Genomic DNA, 19,552 nt, shown 5'->3' on the forward strand with positions numbered 1-19,552 from the left:
CAGGAACTGTAAGGAAAAATCAGGTGCGCCTTCCTTCTTCTTTTTTTGTTCTTAAGAGTGACAACATTGTCTGATTGAGAGGTATGCGCTGCGGGGGAACTGTCAAATTCAAAATCACACTTTTTGCTGAAGAGCTTTTGCCCACGCCTAAGATTAAATGAACTGAAAGAGGTTAGAAGGAAAATGTTCCTCTGTTGTATTTGTTTGTTTATTCTGGTGCATTTGACAGCACTTTAGACACCACCTAACAGTGATGTGTTCAGTTTTCCCAACAGGGTCATGTTTCTCTGGCTGATGGTGCAAGTCCTTTCACACAGCAGTGCAAAGAGAAAACTATTTTCAAACATAATAAATGTGGTTGTAAAAACACGGTCCCTGAAAGAGTCAGTGAATATTTTGCACTGTTTGTAAGTTGCAAGATCGCAGAGGGCTGATTTCTCTGTCATAATCCCAAGACTTTGGACACATACAAGCAGTTACTCTCATACCTGCTAGTTCTTCTCATGAGTGTTTTGTTTATCTTGATAAAATAAAAACAGTTGAACAAAACAGTTCTCTAGACTGTAAGATGATGGTATTGTGCCTTATGCTTCCATTTCTCTCTGTGCGTTTCTCTAAATCAGTAGTTCTACTATGACTACTGTAGTAGGAATACTCTACTAAAATAGTAGAGATACTTCCAGTGCACAAGTGGCAATTCATGTTATTCCTAGATGAGATTACCTTTGGGTATCTTGTCTCACTTCATGTAAATACGATGAAGCATGCCTTTAACATGCATGCATGTGTTACAGTGCCTGTCAAAGCACAGTGTAAACTCGTGCTTTGAAAGGATGTCACAGAATTGCCCCATGACTAAGCAAATCAAGGCAATTTAAGTTACTAAATCATGATGTTCATGGAGGTGGGATTGTAAACGATAAACCGATTCACTACTTGTAGGTATATGCAAATAATTGTCAATCAATTATATTTTTCATACTTAATCTTACAGTCATTTATTTCTGTTTAGTAAATTTGATCATCCTCACATTCTGAAGCTACTCGGAGTGTGCTTGTTAAATGAACCTCAGTACCTTATACTGGAGCTGATGGAAGGAGGAGATCTGCTTAGCTATTTACGAGGAGCCAGAAAGCAAAAGGTAGGATGACCTCAAGGGATCTATTTTTAACACTTATCTGCCCACAGTTTCTTGGTTTTAATCTTCCTTAAAGGCCATGCTGATGTCCAGTTCCTTTTGCATTTGCAGAAGAAGACCTGGCTAATGCCCTGGGATCTCAGCATTGAGTGCTGACCAGGCATTCAGAGTTGCTGTGAAGAAGATTGAGTGTCATGTTGAATACCATTAAAACACTGATTAAAAGTGGAATTTTTTTCAGTCGTGATGTGTCTGTTGAGTACTTCTCTATGAACACTGTAAAGAGCCCTTAGAAAAGTTATAACATATAATAGTGGTCATGTATCTGGTCCACTAGTTCTCACAGTTGTTGTTGTCGTTGTGGCTGTATCCCAAAAGTCTTCAGAGGAAAGAGGAGAAAAGAATAAACAATAAACCTCTTTAATTAAGAAGTTAATTAACTTTCATAGTCAGCATGAAGATTAAGAATATTAATGGTATGAGTTTATGTCAAAGGGACTTGACACTGGAATTTTAGAGCACCGTAGCAGGTGTCTATTTCATTTATATGATCACATCAAATGCACAGTCAGTGTTGAAGCCTACTGAAAAGGACGTACGTGTATTCTATAGAAATAACCTATTCTACTCACTAATATACAGCAGCAAGCAAACCTGATATAATAGCAGGAGGAAATATTTGGTGTCCCATTTCTTCCACTACAGCAAAGAAGCAATTCTGAAGGTCCCAGGATATTCTTAGCCCCAAATCAAAGAACAGGATGTGTTATCCTGCCTTGCAGTGTAGTGATTTAGCAGTTTACTCTGCAACTAATTAGCATTTGCTCTATTGGCACACAGATACTTTGCACCTGTTTTGCAAAAATCCTATAAATTTCAGATGAGAAAACAATACCATCTTTGCATGGTATTGTTCTACTATGACTACTGTAGTAGGAATACTCTAGTACTGGGGAGGCTGTCATTCTGAGTTTGTAAAGGCAGGAGATGTGGCTAACACTGTCTTTGTTTCTTGTAGTTCCAGAGTCCCTTATTGACATTGACTGACCTCTTGGATATATGCTTGGATATTTGCAAAGGTTGTGCCTATTTAGAGAAAATGCGTTTCATACACAGGTACAGAATTTATTTCCTTCATCTTTCAAGCTTTACCCCCAGTACCAAGACTAATTATCTTACCTGGGACAAAATACCTGGAAAAGATGTCACAATATAACAGGAAGGGTAAGAGAACTGGATTAAAACAAGAAGTTATGCTTTTCTGTTAAAATTACTTACAATTTTCTCAAAAAATGATGGGCTACTCTAAGATTTTCTACCAGGGAAGCAAGGGAAACTAGAATATGTTGTTCACAATGAGCAGGATCAATCACTGAAACAGGTTGCCCAAGGAAGCTGTGGCATCACCAGCCTTGAAGATATAAAAATTTAACTAACCACCTGATCTAACCTGAGGAGTGACACTGTTCTCTACAGAACGTTGAACCATTTGACCTCTGGAGATCTCTTCTGACCTGAGTCACTCTGCAAAGCTGACTCCATCTTCTTGTTTCTATAAAATTCAGGGACCTGGCTGCTCGCAACTGCCTTGTGTCTGAGAAGCGATATGGGAGCTGCTCCCGAGTGGTAAAGATTGGTGATTTTGGACTTGCCAGAGATATCTATAAAAATGATTACTACAGGAAAAGAGGAGAAGGCCTGCTCCCTGTCAGATGGATGGCTCCTGAAAGCCTCATTGATGGCGTGTTTACAGATCGCTCCGATGTTTGGTGAGCTATAGCAGGCACACACAGCAGTGTGAAAAGAATAGTAAATCACACAGCAAGAAAATATTGATTTACAGCAGCAATGATAAGCTTGAATATTTCCATCTCTAATAATTCACAAGCTAAGATAGATTTCTTCCTATGCGGTGTTTTTGTGAACTGGTAAAAAACGTGGCACAACAACTGTATCTGCTTGTAAGTATTTCTTTACTTAATGCTCTGGGCTGTAGCCCTGGGATCCTGGATGGGAAAAAATTGTGTTGCTCAATGAAATAGTTTTGTACAAGGCCCAATTTTTTTATTTGTATTTTTATTTTTCCTGTTTGAGCAGTGAATTGACTGCCTATATTCTGTTTTTTCCATTTTGTTTTCCATTAGGTTAATTGACATTTCCTTCCTACAAACAAATACTTTCCCCTTACTATTTCACCCTGTAGCGATGACTTCATTATTTTGAAGCCCAAATTTCTCAGCATGACTATGGGAAAGTACTTTGCTGCAGAGTTTTATTTGCAAGGTATATTTGGGCAGATTTGGGTTTATGGTGAAGAATGAGAGACCCTGTCAGGAGTCCTGGAAAAAAGCAAACCAATTCAGTTCTGCTGAACCTGAGATTCACACAGTTTCAAATTGGATAGCTATGGGTGACAGTTGGTGGGCAACAGCTCACCAATCTTGATCAAGTCTTCCGGCCCTACAGCCTATCCATTTAACTGCCACTCTTACCTTTATCTAAAAAGTCCGCTTAGTTCCCTGTGCCAAATCCAATGAGGTGCTGATTGCTTTATAAGTGGTACTTCAGAGAACTTGTAACTCTCTCCATTTCCAGTGACACCTCCAGCAATTTCTAAATGCTTGTTTAAGTGAAGACATATGAAAATGGAGAGTGGTGCCTAGGGATGCTGTACTGCATCTCACCATGTCTAGGAAAATGTGTTAGTAGTACATATTTATTTTAGCAATTCTAGAGCCAGGATTAAGGATGTGTCCAGTGTTTTACATCACGTTAAAACAACTTGCTCCTAATTTTTCTGAATCTCGTTCTTAGACTGGAGCCCTTTTAATTACCTGATGATAGGGAGATTGCTCATCATCACCATGGTAATCAAAATTTATTGTTGGTGTTTCTTAGGGCTTTTGGAGTCTTAATGTGGGAAACACTAACTTTGGGTCAACAGCCATATCCAGGTCTTTCCAATATAGAAGTTTTACACCATGTACGATCAGGAGGAAGGCTGGAATCTCCAAACAACTGTCCTGATGACATGTAAGTTAATTTTGTTTATATATTGTTGATAATATTTATAAGACAGCAATAGCTTTATTGCCAGGTGACTATCATTTTGAATGGCTACTTACACCCCTGCAAAATCTAACATCCACTCATTTTTTCGTTGTTTAGATAAAACAGCTTGCATTTGTAGCTGCCCACTTTGCTCCTAACTCATCCAGTAGAACTGCCTGTGAGCATGAATTTCAGTGAGAACTGAAAATGAAGTCTTAAAGTTTAATGGCTGATACACAGCTGTCTTTTAAACAGGGCTTTAGAGATAACATAAATTAAGCCTTAGGCATGAATCCAATAGTAATAACAGGCTGGGAATGCGTGAACAACCAGTTCAGAACTGGTTAGAAGTTATTACGACTGTAATGAAGAGTTAACTTGGTCCTATATACCATGTGCCATTGATAGTAGACATAACAGGCTTTCTCACTGATAGCACATCTTAGCAGACCTCTCTGTAAAAAAGCCAACAATAGAAGTTGAAGCAGAGCAAAATAAAGAAGTCTGCACTTCTGATTAGACTTCAGCTGAGCTGGATAAACAAAGGTTTCAATTCCAAACTGTATCGTGAGTACAAAATTCAGCTGTAATTGAAAGAAAAAAAGTGAATGCATATAATATATCTATACCAGACAGAGGTGTATGAATGAGGAAATTGAATCTGAGTCCAATGATCACTCAGTATAGCCTAATTTCATGTCTCAAATCCTATACAACCATTCTGCGTAAGCAGTCACAGAAATGCATTTGACAGCTGGTCCTACAAATGGAAGTAGAGGGTACTTAAGGTACAGAATTCTTACTCCTGGGGCTGAGGAAATGGTTTGAAACTGATCCTGTGATTGGCAAGCCTGGATCTCCATAATAGGTCCCACATCAATTACAATGCTCTTAGTTCCGAATGGTGATTACTTATCATTATCTGGATATAGCTGAAATATTGCATTAACAATTAAAAGAAAGGGGGGGGGTGAAAAAACTACCATTTGGAGAAACTGAAGACGTTATAATTTTTTTTTTTAAGAACACGGTGTAAACTGGAAGTGAAATGACAGCACTAATGGGAGCCCAACAGCAACTTCAGTTTCAGTACTTTCTGCTGAAAAATATTTCCTTAAAAAATTCCTGACAGCTGACCCACAAATAAAAAAGCATAGGAGATGAAGTATACCCATATGATAGTTCAGTGTTCAAGCTCACATAAAGGTTTATAAGCTGCCTTTGAAGTGAACAACAAGATCTTCAGAAGAAACAAGAAAAAGTTGACCTAAGTATTTTTTTTAAAGTCCTAGGACTCACAAATTAGCATGTCAGGTAGAGCTTAAACTCTCATCCACAGGCTGTGACTTGTAGGATCAGGACCTAACAGCATCAGCTTGGTTTTTGAAAGCCAAGGGGCTGAATGAGCTCTTAGATTCCTGTATCGTCTTTTTATCTCATTTGGTGAACGCTCAGCACCTGCGTGCAGCTTCTGTCAGTAGCCTAAATAGCTTTTTTGCTACTTTGTTCGGTCATTAATGGCATGCTGAGATTCTTGACATTCCTGCTGCTCTCCGTGTGGTTTTGAACCTGCATCGGGACATCAGCAGTCGGTGATTGTCTTCCCGATACTTTGGCTTTCTCATTGTCATTTGACAAAACAAACCATCGTTGATAGGAAGAGAGTTCAAAGGCCAAATTACTTCAGCTGAGAAGTGTTTAGGAATCTGTGGTAGGCTTGCACTGCAAGAGCAAGGAGAGTTGACACAGAAACCTTGGGTGTGAAAGCATTAGGAAGTGGGATTGTTTTCGTTTTTTAGGGGTAGGGGATGAGAAGTTCTGCCCCTGGCCTCCTTAAGATATTGTTCCAGAATATCTTGGTTTCCTCAAGAGAAGAGCAGGTACATAAAGCTTGGAAATGAACTGAAAAAGAGACTTGGGGGTCTGTAGATGAACTGTGTTTATCGAAATATGAATCAGATGTATGAATGACACTAGTTGTGCAGTCAGAGACCCACATCTGTACAGCCACCCAGAGTGTTAGCTTTACATGCAAGAGCATGCCAAGGTTCAGGCAGAGCATCTTTTAATGTCTTTTCAACAGTGAATATTCCCACTGAGTTACAAAACTGAATGGTTTTGGGAAGCAAATGGTCCATTAAAAAGTAGTTGTTTCGAAAGACTGTCTTAGGAATGCAAAAATGTTCTGAATCTGCGTTTGTCAAGTTCTTGTTTCATAAGTGACTTTGTGGATCATTCCTTATTTCTTTTTCCCTCTGTTGGTTTCTATTTCTCCTTTCTGTCACAGGAGCAGTGCATTCATTAAGCTCTGCACACCTCTGTGCACAAGGCTCTGCCCATCAGAGTCCAGATACTAACCTGCAGTTCAGGTCCTCTTCTTGAACATCCTACAAATCAGCATGACCACAAAGTAGGTGGTTTGGTTTCCAGCATCCAAAGCTGGCTTTTGAATTGACTGTGATGGATACTTTGTTGCCAACAGAAGGAAAACCGGAGTTATTTCCCTTCCAGCCCAATTCAGTACTTTTCTATCTGTATTTTTTTGTGTCATCAATAAACAGTACAGCTGAAAGTAAGTAAGGAGAGGAAGTGATTCAGTGACTGGATACTTTCCAGATCCTTAAGATTTCATTGAATTCTTTTGAGAAGTTGGTATCACACTAACAGATCTGCAACTGTGTGATATAGGTTGGTGAAAAGTGATTCTGAAAAAAATGTACTGATGTTTTTCATCCAAACACAATATTTTAATGAAAAATATCATGGAAAAATCAGAAGTAGAGAGTTGTCATCAGGAGTTCCATAAAATACTGAGTTGTGTCGAAGGACAGCAGCCTCCTTTTTAAACTGGATCCTCTGAGCAAGCCAATTCATTTCACATAACTCAGATCTCACAGCAAGGCTGTTTGTCAGGGGAGGATTTGAACTTATGGCTTAGAGGTGAATACTCTGCATTCCTTGAAGAGCTTCCTGAATCATCCTTTCACTGACTGCTCAAATGCTGCGCTCTGGTTTTGAGGCCCTAAGACCCCTCTCCCAACATTTAACGTACCCAGGTGTTGACTGCCGTTTGGTTTTCAGCCCTGCTCCCCCTGGCTTTTGTAAGATTTGTTTTTGTGTGTCTGGGGCTTGCTGCAATTCATGCCCTCGAGTAGGCAGTGTAAATCAGCCCTATCCTTTACACAAACAAGAAAGGCAGTTTTTCCACTGAATGATACCAATAGGTTTGTACAGGTCGGGCTAGGATCCCTGCACCCAGGGAAAATTGATACCATTTTTGCCTTTGATGGGAAAATGTACTCCTATTTGTTTTGGTCTGGGAGCAGAAGTCTAAATTAACCTTCTCTGTCCCAGAGAGTTTGCTTTGAACATCTTTGTAGCTGAAGGAGAATAAAATAAGCTAATAGCTTCAAGTTCTTTTTTTTTTTTTTTTTTTTAGTGAAATTTTTACTGTCACACAATTATTTTCTTGTCTGCTTCCTCAGAAAGTATTGGCCACTTTTTAGGCGAGAGAGTTGTGAGAGTTGTGAGCAGGTATTGGTGGGGTTTGGGGGTGCTTTTTTTTTTTTTTTTTTTTTTTTGGCCTTACAATGTTATAACTGCTCCCAGTCTCAAAAAATGTATCCATTCTGTGGCAAAACTGAAAGCATTCATGGTGAGTATTCCTGACAACTGACCCATAATCTGCTTTTCTTCCTTCAGCAGCTGGTGGTAATCTTTGCACCATGTATGAACTCTTCAGAAGTTGAAAATCTACACTGAACTTGCTTGTCAGAGGATTAAATGATAAGATGGATGATTCTATCATCTTTAATACTTACTTTTTATCAATTCTTTTTTCCAGACGCGATTTAATGACACGATGCTGGGCCCAAGATCCTCACGACAGACCAACTTTCTTTTATATTCAGCACAAACTGCAGGAGATAAGGCACTCTCCACTGTGCTTCAGCTACTTCCTTGAAGACAAAGAGTCGGTGGCTGGATTCATCAACCAAGCTTTTGAGGGTAAGCCTGGGCAGCACTGTCACTACACCTTCTGCCCAAGGCTGCAACAGTGTAAACACAGAATCACAGGTTGGAAGAGACCTTAAAGCCCACTCAGTTCCAGCTCCTGCCATGGGCAGGGCTGCCACCTCAGATCAGACTGCCTAGGGCCCAATCCAACCTGGACTTGAACCTCCAGGAATGGATGGGTTATCCACAGCTTCTCTGGGCAGCATGTGCCAAATAATTTTTTTCTGAGCAAATAATTTTTGCCCTAACATCTAACCTAAATTTCTCCTCTTTTAGTTTAAAGCCATTCCTCCTTGTCCTATCACTATCTGCTCACATAAAAAGTTGATCTCTCATCTGATTATAAGCTCCCCTCAAGTACTGGAAAGTTGCAACTTTCCTCTCTTTTTGTGAACTCGTGAAGATGCATTAAGCATCAGTAGGTGTGATACATTAGGTAAAGCACATGTAAAATTACCAAGCAAAAAATGTATGAGGTTGAGACTGAGCAAGCATCGCAAAACACATCCAGTTCAGACCTAACTTCAATTTCCCCATTTGCTAAAGGTGGCATTTCGGCTTTTACTTTAGGAGTACTGGTTCAGTGGTTGCCTGAAACAGAACATAAATTAGGTACCTAAGTAAGGCAGACTTTATCTTTGCCTGTGATAGATCCAGCCAGGAATCACAGCATGCCTGTGCTTTGCACACTGTGAGTGAGTAAAATGAGGTGATGTTAGGGAAGATATACTCAAGACAATGGACACAACAGAGCCCAATTACAAAAGAATACTGTTACAATTTTGTAGACAGAAATCTGAAAAGTCAAACCTGAAAAGTCAAATTTGATGTCAAATCTGAGCAAGTGTGACTTGAGCCAGAACAAGATTTTCCAATCCTCAGTAATTCCCAAATGGCTAAATCTAGGAAAAAATGGAGACTTAGTAAATGGTGTGATTTGAATGTCTTCAAAAAGAAGGTTTTTATCTCTTGAAATATCTCACTTTTATTTCACAGTTACTTTTAATTTAACTTGTTTCCTTATTTTGCTTTTCTAGTGGGAAAAAAAAACAACTCTGCTAAAAGAAGTGCTTCCCAATCCAAAAAAAGCAAAAACTAGTAATTGCTAAAATTTCTAGAAGTTTTTTTTCCCACAAAAATTTTTTGTACTGGAAACTCACTCTGTCTCGTAAACAGTTTTAATACCTCAGTATTTTCTGATTTTCCCCACCCCCAAACAAATTGTGATAAATTCCAGGAATGATGCAGCATTCACTTATGCAATTACATAGCCATTTTTCAACATAATTTACTTACATTCAGTTGACTGACATTGTTGAATTCTCAATTAATGATATTCTATTCAATATTTTGCTAGTTGGTGTCATCCAATGATATTTTACAAATGCCTGCCCACCCTTCCCCATCATAATTTCACTCTGTATCAAATCCATTCAGTATGACACGTTCATACAAGGCCAAAGATTATATCACTGATGCACTGGGACCAAAGTATGCTAGCACTGATAACCTATCATTTCCTGCTTTTTTAACCAGCTGATTTTGCATCCTTACCCAATAATGAAATGCTTAGTGCATATGCATGTAATATAATTTGCTAATTTATTTAAGGGCATCTTTGCTTTGATAGTGGTGTTCAGGGAAAAAGATATTTAATCTGGCACAAATTTAAGCCTGGAATTAGCTCAGGAAATGATTACAGCCAATTAATTAGGCACCTTGCCCAAGCTAATAGGCCTTATATTTTGTATGGATTTTATCTCACCTAAATGCAGCTGTCTAGAAGCTAGAAATCTCATCTCAGATACTGTACCAGGTATCTCCATGGCCAGGTTTTAGGCATGCTTCAGTTCTCAAAATTCCTCGTTAGGCTTCTCCTCAGGCCTTCTAATGATTTTCACACTGAGATGCCCATCAGAAAACAGCATAACTTGAAATTAATTCATCTACATATCATTCTTTCATGTAAGTTCTTTTAAATTACTGAACACTTGATAAAATCTTTACATGTCTCTATAACAGACATACTTTCCCCCCCAGAAATTTATAGTTTATCTGTTGGTTATCTTCTTCTTTCCCCAAGAGACTTTACAAGTCCATTCAAACTTTATGCTGCATACTTGACCGAAGGCCTAGAGTCTTGGTAATATTTTAATGTTACCATATTATCTGATCAGGGAACCATGCCTGAAGGGTTTCTGCAGATATCCAGCTTAAATTCATTCAATTATTTCTTTGCCTGAAATGTAAACATTTTGTGATGGAGTTCAGAGTAATGCTGGCTCCAAAAGTGTGGCTGTTTTATGCAAGGACTAGCAATTCATGTGCTAGTCAAACTTCAAGAATAAAATGCACGCTCCTTCGTGATCCCACCACACATTTTGGGGCATGAAGTCTCAGTCTGCAATTTATAAAATGCTGCAGAAGTAAGTAATTTTTAAAGTAGCTCTAACTTTGCATTCATTTTTAGCTAGAACTAAACGGAGCACTTCTTGTGTTTGCAGTAGTAGTAGGAAGATGACGGCCAGAACAAATTATCCAAAATACCATTCTGTGATGGATTGTCCTGGGCAAGGTTTTCCAAAAACGTTACGTAGTCATTGGCCTTTGTGTGTAATGAAACTCCTATCATTACCCTGCTGCCAAGAAATGCTTGCTCTCACCAGGAGATGTGGTTTCAAAAGAAAGAGCCAAATGTCAAGCAAAGTGTAATAACAGAACTCAAAATAACTATAATATTTAGCTTTACATGGGAAAATACGTATTCAAAATTCTGTTAAACCTTACCTGCTGGTAGTTAGCTAGGCCATTAGCAGGTCTGTACATGCTGTTAGCATTGTTTAATAGGTAGAAGTGCTGAAAAAATGTTAGACTTTCTTATCAACATTATTACTAATGCAGTACGTCAAGCAGACTGCAAGTATGGGTGAACTAATATAGAAAGTATGTCAGTGGTCTAGAGAGCACACTAACAGGATAGTGAAGGGATGATAGAAGAGATACCAGCTTTGCTGCTGCTAGAGTTACCCATATAAAGGAAGCAGCAAATAGCAATAAATATGTCCAAGCAACACCAGCAGCTCCTGGCATTGGTGTTTAGAAAGGGAGTAAAGGAATCTCAGCAGAGTCTGACTTTGCTTCCTTGACCAAAGGGTGGCAAGTATGGCCAGCTATAAGCAACAGTATTTCTTCCAGCACCAGGTGACTAGGCAGCAGCCCACTGGGATGTGCAGATTAGTTCTCAGGCTACTGCAGCCAATAATGTTTTTACAGAAAAAAAATGTCACAGGCAGGAGAACATGAGTTTGTTCCTTTGGGATGGCAGTCTACAGGATAAGTACTGCAGTTAATACATACAAAGCATCAGTTTCACTAAATATTTTCTGCATATCTGTGGGATCTCTATGGGTATTTCCTTACCTACCTCTCACTCATTTCAACTGAAAGTAGCATTAATGAGGTTATGCAGCTAGATCTGTTTTTACCTCATTCCTTCTCTATTTCAGCAGATGAGCACAATACCAGTCCCAGCACCCATTGCAAGTGCCTCTGCATCAAGAGAATTTAAAGGCTCTTGATATCTACCAGTTGAGCATTTACTCTTTCTTGCTCTTACAGAGTTCCCAGGACATTGACTATGGGCAGGCAAGAAGTGATAACATTTTGAGTAAGGGAAGTTCTTTCCATCTGCAACACTGAGATATTTGTGGGATACCTTACTGGTTTTGAATCAAATTGGAATTGATTCAAGAGCCCCACTCGTGGCTGAAATATAGGCTGTTCTTCCCTCCTTTTCAATAAGTGCAAAAGAAACATCATGAATCAGCATGCTAAAAGCATGGTTCTGCACTGCTGTAAAAATAACCAGTCCATCTATTCTCAGAAACAACTTTTTACATTTGTGCATTCAAGACAGTGCTATATTTTTCAAGTCCCAAGCATTCCCCTTTATGGGTATGGAAACACCTGTCTGTTTTGGCAAACATCTTTGTCAACATCAGACAACTGGGCATAAAGCAGCTGGAGCAGCTTCTTGCCTTTTTGACACAGGAGGAGTATTCTTATCAGTGCTGCTCCCAGTAATGCATTCTGGACCTATAAGGAAGAAATACAGAACTGCTCAAAAACTTTGTCAGAGCAACACCATTACTGCTGGAAGAGGCTGTCCTGATGAAAGCAGAGGATTCTGGCATAACTAGAGAAAAACAGCAACTACAGCAAAAGACTCCTCAAAAGCTGCTTGCATTTGCCCTCAGTATTTTGTTTTGTTCAAGAGCTGTAAGCATTTTTGTTTAAAAAAATGGAAACAAGTTCAGCCTTAAAAGATCATGTTTTAATCCCTAAACTGGAGATGCCTCTTGGAAAATGTGGGAAGCTGAAACACTCAGTGTATTTAGGGTTTTTTTCAGCAATTAAGGCACGTGCTAAAAATGTCACTTTTTTTTTTTTTTTTTTTTTTTTAAAAAAAAAAACTAAGTACAAAACATTTCATTGAGGGGATTTGGTATTAAAATCTGGGATCAGTGCTCTCATTGTTAATTATATGTCTGCTGACTGGGTAGTACTGGATTGCTTTGTAAGTCACTAGCTTATTTTCCTAAAACTAGCTGCCTTTTGGAAACTATTTTGCACACCTCTCCAGTCTTAAAGTAATCACTTGGACAAACGGAAGCTTGTCTGAAGCAGATGTGTTGATAAGAGACATTTTTTAAACCTTGTATCTAGCCTCCTTTGTATTTTCTGAAATTCAGTAATCCTCTTCCCCTCTTAGTTCAGTGAGTGCCTGACCCAGAGCCAGGAGAGGTCAACAAAAAGGCTTCTTCCAAAACAGTGAATGCTTACAACACTGCAGGAAAAGGCAAACTTGATGGGGTGATCATTTTGTTTGTGTTCCGTAGCCAAATGCTTTCTGATTTCAGAGTGCACATGAGCTCTATGACATTGCATGGAAAGTAATGCTGAAACTTTGCCTTGCAATGAGTGGGAAAAAATGTATTATGATATCAGATCATCTGATTTTATAAATGACATTTGTGTTGTATGAGTGTGCAGATATAACCAACTAAAATTTAGGTGCTGTGCTTACTCTGTCTGTCTAGGCCACTTGATAGTCACCAGAGAGTTGTACACATGTTCAGGGGACATTACTGTGTAAAGGTCAATATGAGAAATTAGTATCTCCACAAAAACACATCCTTGTCTACTCTCTCAATTGACTGTAAAGTGAGCCTGGGAAAAAGCCTAAACCAGATATGCAACATCTGAGTAATTAAAATTTGGTAAAATTTATCCTACTTTGTGATGTGGAGAATGGAGGCGCTTCCCTGCTTATGTATCAAGACACATTTTACTGAAACAAGTGTGGAGCCGGCTGGTTTTGGTGCTCTTTTATTAAGCATGATAATGAACTAGTTAATAAAAAAGTTTATACGTATGTTTCCCAAGACAGTATCTTGTATACAGGCATTTCAGTCCATGAATCTCTTAAAAAACTCTAAAAAAACTATCAAGATGTGGAGGAAAAATAAGCAGTCAGTGCTTCAAGCAGTTTAGTGCAGTAAAAATGCAAGATGGACAAAATCCTTGCTTTTAGCATCTTTAGTGTCTGACAGAATAGCAAGGTCGGTGAGTCACCCTCAAGCCATGCAAGATCATATACTTCATTAGACAGGAAACACAGATATATCTCTACTGATACATAATACAGAGCAGAGCATTAAAACGGATATATATTTGTTCTATTTATATTCTTACTGGCAGTGTGCAGAAACTGAAACACAGTACCTCCAGCTCCAGGTGGCCAACAGGTATTGGCCAAACACTCTAAGCACAGGAACATCTCCTGGAGCTGATTGAGATGAGCAGTTGAGATGAAGCAGTCACCATTAGGTAACTACCTTTTTCTCCCTTAACAAAGGTACATCACCAGGCACTTCCTCTGCAGATGTTCCCATTGTGGGCACTTTTCAGTTATGCCAGCCAGTTTCTTGTTCACTCCCATGCAAACTGTGCAGAAGGGGCAAGGGGCAGAGTACATAAGAGAAAAACCAAGATACAAATGGTGAGAAATAAATGTGACTGTACTTCTAAACATGTGGTCATTAACCTGTTGAAGGTGCTAAGCATCATATGCCACTGTGTTACCCAGAATTAGTTATGTTTCAGGCTGGATGCTTAGCTCTTGTAAATCGCTGTTGTCCCACTTATTTTTATGGAGCTTTGCTAATTTGCGCTAGCTGAGGATCTGGCCTTGAAATAGCTATAACAGAAGATCAACATCTCCAGATCAGTTTGTTCTGAATCTACCAATCAGCTTCTCTATGGACTTTTTTTCCTCTTATACATTGTCACCTTCTGAAATTAAACACCTCAAAACCATCTGCTTATCAAGACATCACAACAATTTGCGCCCTTCCAGGCAGGATTTCAAAACATGCTTTGGGCCCGCACAGCTTGTAGTGAGGGCAGGGAAAGGGACTCTGTGCTGGAAAGGGACTCTGTGCTGGAAAGGCAGGATACATGACCCCGCTTGCATGGCCACTGCCTCCTGCAGGAAGCAGCAGGCTGGGATGCGGGGATTTAGAGGGGGAAGCACAGATTTAATCAGATTGGGACTGGCTTCCTCAGAGGAGCCTAAACAAGCAAACTCCATCTGTCATGAGTATGAGTCAGGCAATCAGTGTCTTGCGTCACTTAATGTGGGGTCCTTTAGACCAAAGTTCTGCCTACCCGTGAAAAGATGCATTGTAATTAGTTTACGTGCAGTTTAGCTCAGGTGTTGTACTTACAACTAGTACTGGGGAAAACATCCCAAGAGGTGCATTGAGGAATTAACACAAGTATCTACACAGCTACAGTGCAGAGCTTTGAACATAGTATTTTAATTATTGGAAGCAGTCTACCTGAGGGAGCATGGAGCATGGTGGGGACCTACTTCTCAGCAGAGTTCTTGTATTGATCACTGTGCTGCCAGAGCCAGCCTACCTCATGCCCTGATCTAGGTTGTTTGGAGTGGATGCGAGTAACTCTACACTGTGCAGCAGTCCACAGTATGGACAAGCCAGCAGGATTTAAGTATTTGGAGTTGACTTCCCAGCACGACTACAGATTCTATTAAGGTGTTCCTTGGACGCCTCCTCTCGGTACATTTGTTGCCTCAGCCAGGCTCTGCTTGTGAAATCTGAGGGGATCACATCACATGGTTCATCCTGCATTTACTCACGTATAACCCAGCATGACTATACATCAATCAACTAATTTTAGCAAAGTTAAAATTGAAAAGAAAAGGGAGATATCTCATGAATATGTCCATCTCCAGCTTTTATCTTTGTTCTAATTCTTGATGTTCTTTGGAAGGGGCTTCCTAACTTTATTCAAACTTCTCTACATTGTCGTATGGGTCCCCAGGATATTGATGGTGCCTCTAGGTCTCATATTTCTGAGAGAAATTTCACACAAAAAAAGATTTTTTTTCAACTGTTAATTTTCAGTATCTTGTGTCTCTCATGTAACCTCTGTCTCTCTTCTGTCTGTCATATAACTCAGTGAGCAAAAACTATTTGCTTGTTTGCTGAGTTATTTGAGAGGCAAGCATTGTACTGCATAACCTGACATCTTTGCACAGAGTTTTTGGCTTGTACAGCAGAATGGTGCTAAGCTTTCATGGGCACTGAACACTGTGTTAAGAGAAGACAACACAGTGGTAAAGGGAGGACTCTTGTAGTAACAAATCTCATTATGGCAATGGCTGTGCAGCTTGTGTGTGTCGTGCTATAGAAGAAAGGATATCAACGCTATCCTCTTCCTCTTTCTTTTCATGGGCTATGAGCATTCCACATACATGCACACAAAAAAGTACTTCTTGCTTGTTTTGTCTCAAAAGCTCAAAAAGTAAGACAAAGCTAAGCTGCTGATTTTTACCTCTTTTTCTCTGCAGTGAGAAATACAATGGTATATGGGTTAAAAAAGGATTATAATATTTTATATATTCTGTAAATCTTCAGACCTGTTGGGGAAAGAATTAGTAATGTATCTATATATCTGGTAAAAATATCTCAGTGACCTCATACTCACATTTGTGTAAACATCACCTCATCAGTTCCAGATACTTATACAGGAAACAAATCTGAATGCTCCTCCAGTGTTCTATACTTAGGCAGGTCAGCCGGCATATGTCTGGTCTGTAAATACCGAGTTTTACTTGGGTCCTTATTTTAAGGTTTCTCTCTTAAGAGTTTGCTGCAAACATGCTCTCAGCATTTGCCAGCTTGCCTTTACTGAGACAACTTGTGCCTGAAGGTTTCCATTAAAATATTTATTAAACAAAAACCACATACACAGAAGAGCCGTACTGGTTGGTGAACACTTGGTTGGGATTGAATTACTAAATAGTGCCATAATAGTCCTGAAGTGACAAAGTGAGTATGAAATGATTTTTTGTGGCTCTCAGTCATGGTATATGAAGGCAGTTTGTGCTGTCCCAGTCTCCACTTTGCTAACAGGTTTCTAAATTCAAATCTCTTATTCGTGCTTTTTCCTCATAATATTTTCTAGAGGTCTCTAGTATGTGGAGAACACTTTTGAGTTTGTAGCTGATGTGTGTGTGTCATTATAGTGACATAATAAATTGTTTGTTGTCCCACTGCAATGGCAAAACACCTGTGACTCTCGTGAGTAGATAACTGTGAATGTCACGTTTCATTTTCCAGTTGTGAAGTAAAATAAGGGGGGAGCATAATAACAATAATAATAAAGTGTTCTTCAGAATAAATGCACAGAATAGCAACAATTATAACTTGAGCTTTTAGTTAATCACTTGAAAAAAAGTTATAGTACCTGCAATAGATATATACAATACATACAAACAGCATCAAACCAAGAAAAAAATGTGAAGCTTTTAGTAGTGGATAGAAGACATTGTACTGCTGAGTTCATGTTTCCTGGAAGACAGAATATTACAGTTCTTCTAGAGAGGGAATATACTGCAACTTTGTAGGCAGAAAACTGCCCATTTACAGGACTCTATTACTGTATTACTAGCAGGGTAACAAAAAGCTACAGATTAAAACCATTTTAGCTTTATGCAGGATATCTTTCCTACCAAAAGAGGTCATGTATTCATAAATGTATTGCCATCTGCAAAAGTATTAATAGTGATGACCAAACATCCTTAAGTGATTTGGTGGAAGGTATGGTGGTGGAATCCACGCAAGCAATAGCAGAAAATAGGTTTGACTCATCAGTCACTCTTCACTCAGTGACTAGACAGACTTTCTCTACCAGCTGATTTTCTAATCAGCTTTTTCTAATACTACTTGTATATCACTGGGTTGTTACCTTTCTTTTGTGTTTTTTTTTTTAATTTGTTTGTTTTGTTTGTTTTTTTTAAATGCAGATATTGATGTTCCACCTGCAGATTCAGACAGCATTCTTTCAACCACTCTAATGGAAGAAAGGGATCAAGAAGGCCTAAATTATCTGGTAGTAGTCAAAGAAAACAACCAAGATCAAGGTAGCATCAGCTCTGCAGAACATACTTCGGTCTAATTCCATCTGTCTAACGCTCCGCTTGAGGACAGAAGAGAGAACTCTACCAAAGAAGATGTAAGACAGACAAAATATTATGCACTTTATTATACATTTAAAGATTTCTTAAAAAAAAAAACACACTAATACTCAAAAACATCAGAACTTCCAGAGAATGTCATAAGGTACTGAAACAATCAGTGTACAATAAGACAACAGTCACATATTTTTGATTTTCTAAATGCTAAGTTTCATGCATTTCACAAGATGTAGATTAAGGAAATAAAACTTGCCATCAGACAGAAAATGATTTTACTGTGATCCCCAAAAACTTTACACAGAGACATAAACCTTGGACACAAGCAGTCCTTCCAAAAGAGAAGTAGTAGAATGCTGTCTCACAGAAGGAAACCACCTGATCGTGAAAAGAAAAACAGTTCAAGTATAGCTTCATTGAGCACTCATTAGATTATAGAAATTGAAAAGCTAACAAATGCTAGTTGTATTTTTCTGATCTCCAAATCTGTAGGCAACTGTAGAAAGGTGGCTGGATTGTTCACTGCAGGGATGATCTATTTTGTCATTTAATTTAAATATATGCTTGCAATCATCTCAAATTTTAAGTTGTACAGTTATTGATCTGAGAATCTAGTATCCACACTCCTTTTCCCTTTTAATGTTGATCACATTTCATTTATTAATAATGGTAAATGTTTTTCCTTTATGTCCTTGGAAATCAAATCAAAATATATAATAAAACAATATATAAATAATTCCTGTGTAAATGGAAGCAGTAAGCTCTTCAGAATGCATCATCATGAATAGCAATTTGTAAATTTTGCAGATATTCACTGACATCTGTCAGGAAGCTAGAATCATGTCCTGCTTTTATGCAAATTCTTCAGAGTGGGGAACACTGGAGAGTAGTAAAAATGCATTGTTTAATGCTAAAATGTAGATATTTTTAAGGAACATTGCCACTGAAGTCAAACTCCAAAAGTTTCTTAAATGGAGATCCAATACAGATAAACAAGATGTTTGACATTTCATTATTTGAAAGTCTTGCCTCAAAATTTAATAAAAACTGAGGTATTTTGGAATTAATATTCTTTAAAAATCATTGACCAAAAATAAACCAACCAAACCAAACAAAACAACTGATTCAAATTGGCTGTTACCGTGTCATTTTTTCCTTTTACAGTTTAGCCACACTTGTACATGTACAAGCCACAGTTGCCAATACCAACAGTTGAATTCTTTTATCTTTTCTTCTCTTAACCTACATTCACCAGGCCATTACTGATGGATAAATAAATACTGTATAATGTTTCCTCCCTCTTTAATTTCTGTTTAATTGTACAGATATTCTTTCCATTTCAGTAACTTATACATGAGTAACATTTACTAACAAGTAACACGTTCAAACAGGAAACCAGGAAGATCTCTGTTCTGTGGTCACCAGGATGACTTCACATGCACATGCAATTCCACTTAACTCAAGAGGACTGCTCAGTCAGCAAGCTGCAAACAAAAGTTTGAGAATGAACATGACTTCATATAATATCTTTTTCACATGATATTCTGATATTAGCAGGAGAAGCCTTCAATCCTGCCAAGAAGCTTATCTAGGCAGCAATGTTCACAGGCCCCATGACTACGTCTGTGATATAATCCACGTCAATTTAATCTTGTATAGGTCTGAGTTGGAAAATGATGATGCTAAAGCCTATCCAACATGAGTAAATTGAGTTAGTGTGGAAGGTGAGTAACAGTGACAACAGCAGTAAAAACTTTGACATCTCAAACCAGTCACAAATACC

At 38.6% G+C, this 19,552-nt stretch overlaps 1 protein-coding gene across 1 annotated transcript in view; it reads left to right on the forward strand.

Moving 5' to 3' along the window:
* ROS1 (ROS proto-oncogene 1, receptor tyrosine kinase) overlaps window positions 1-17,753 on the forward strand; it is a gene marked incomplete at both ends in the record, with an annotated part of 70,680 nt that extends 52,927 nt beyond the window's left edge. Inside the window, 6 exons of the mRNA XM_079550711.1 lie at window positions 1,013-1,142; window positions 2,158-2,255; window positions 2,705-2,908; window positions 4,038-4,172; window positions 8,035-8,198; window positions 17,602-17,753. Of these exons, the coding sequence (XP_079406837.1) occupies window positions 1,013-1,142; window positions 2,158-2,255; window positions 2,705-2,908; window positions 4,038-4,172; window positions 8,035-8,198; window positions 17,602-17,753 (883 nt within the window). The remainder of the gene's footprint in view (window positions 1-1,012; window positions 1,143-2,157; window positions 2,256-2,704; window positions 2,909-4,037; window positions 4,173-8,034; window positions 8,199-17,601) is intronic.
* Window positions 17,754-19,552: the final 1,799 nt, after the last annotated feature.

Source organism: Tetrao urogallus (assembly GCF_951394365.1).
Source record: "Tetrao urogallus genome assembly, chromosome: 2".
NCBI lineage: Eukaryota > Metazoa > Chordata > Aves > Galliformes > Phasianidae > Tetrao > Tetrao urogallus.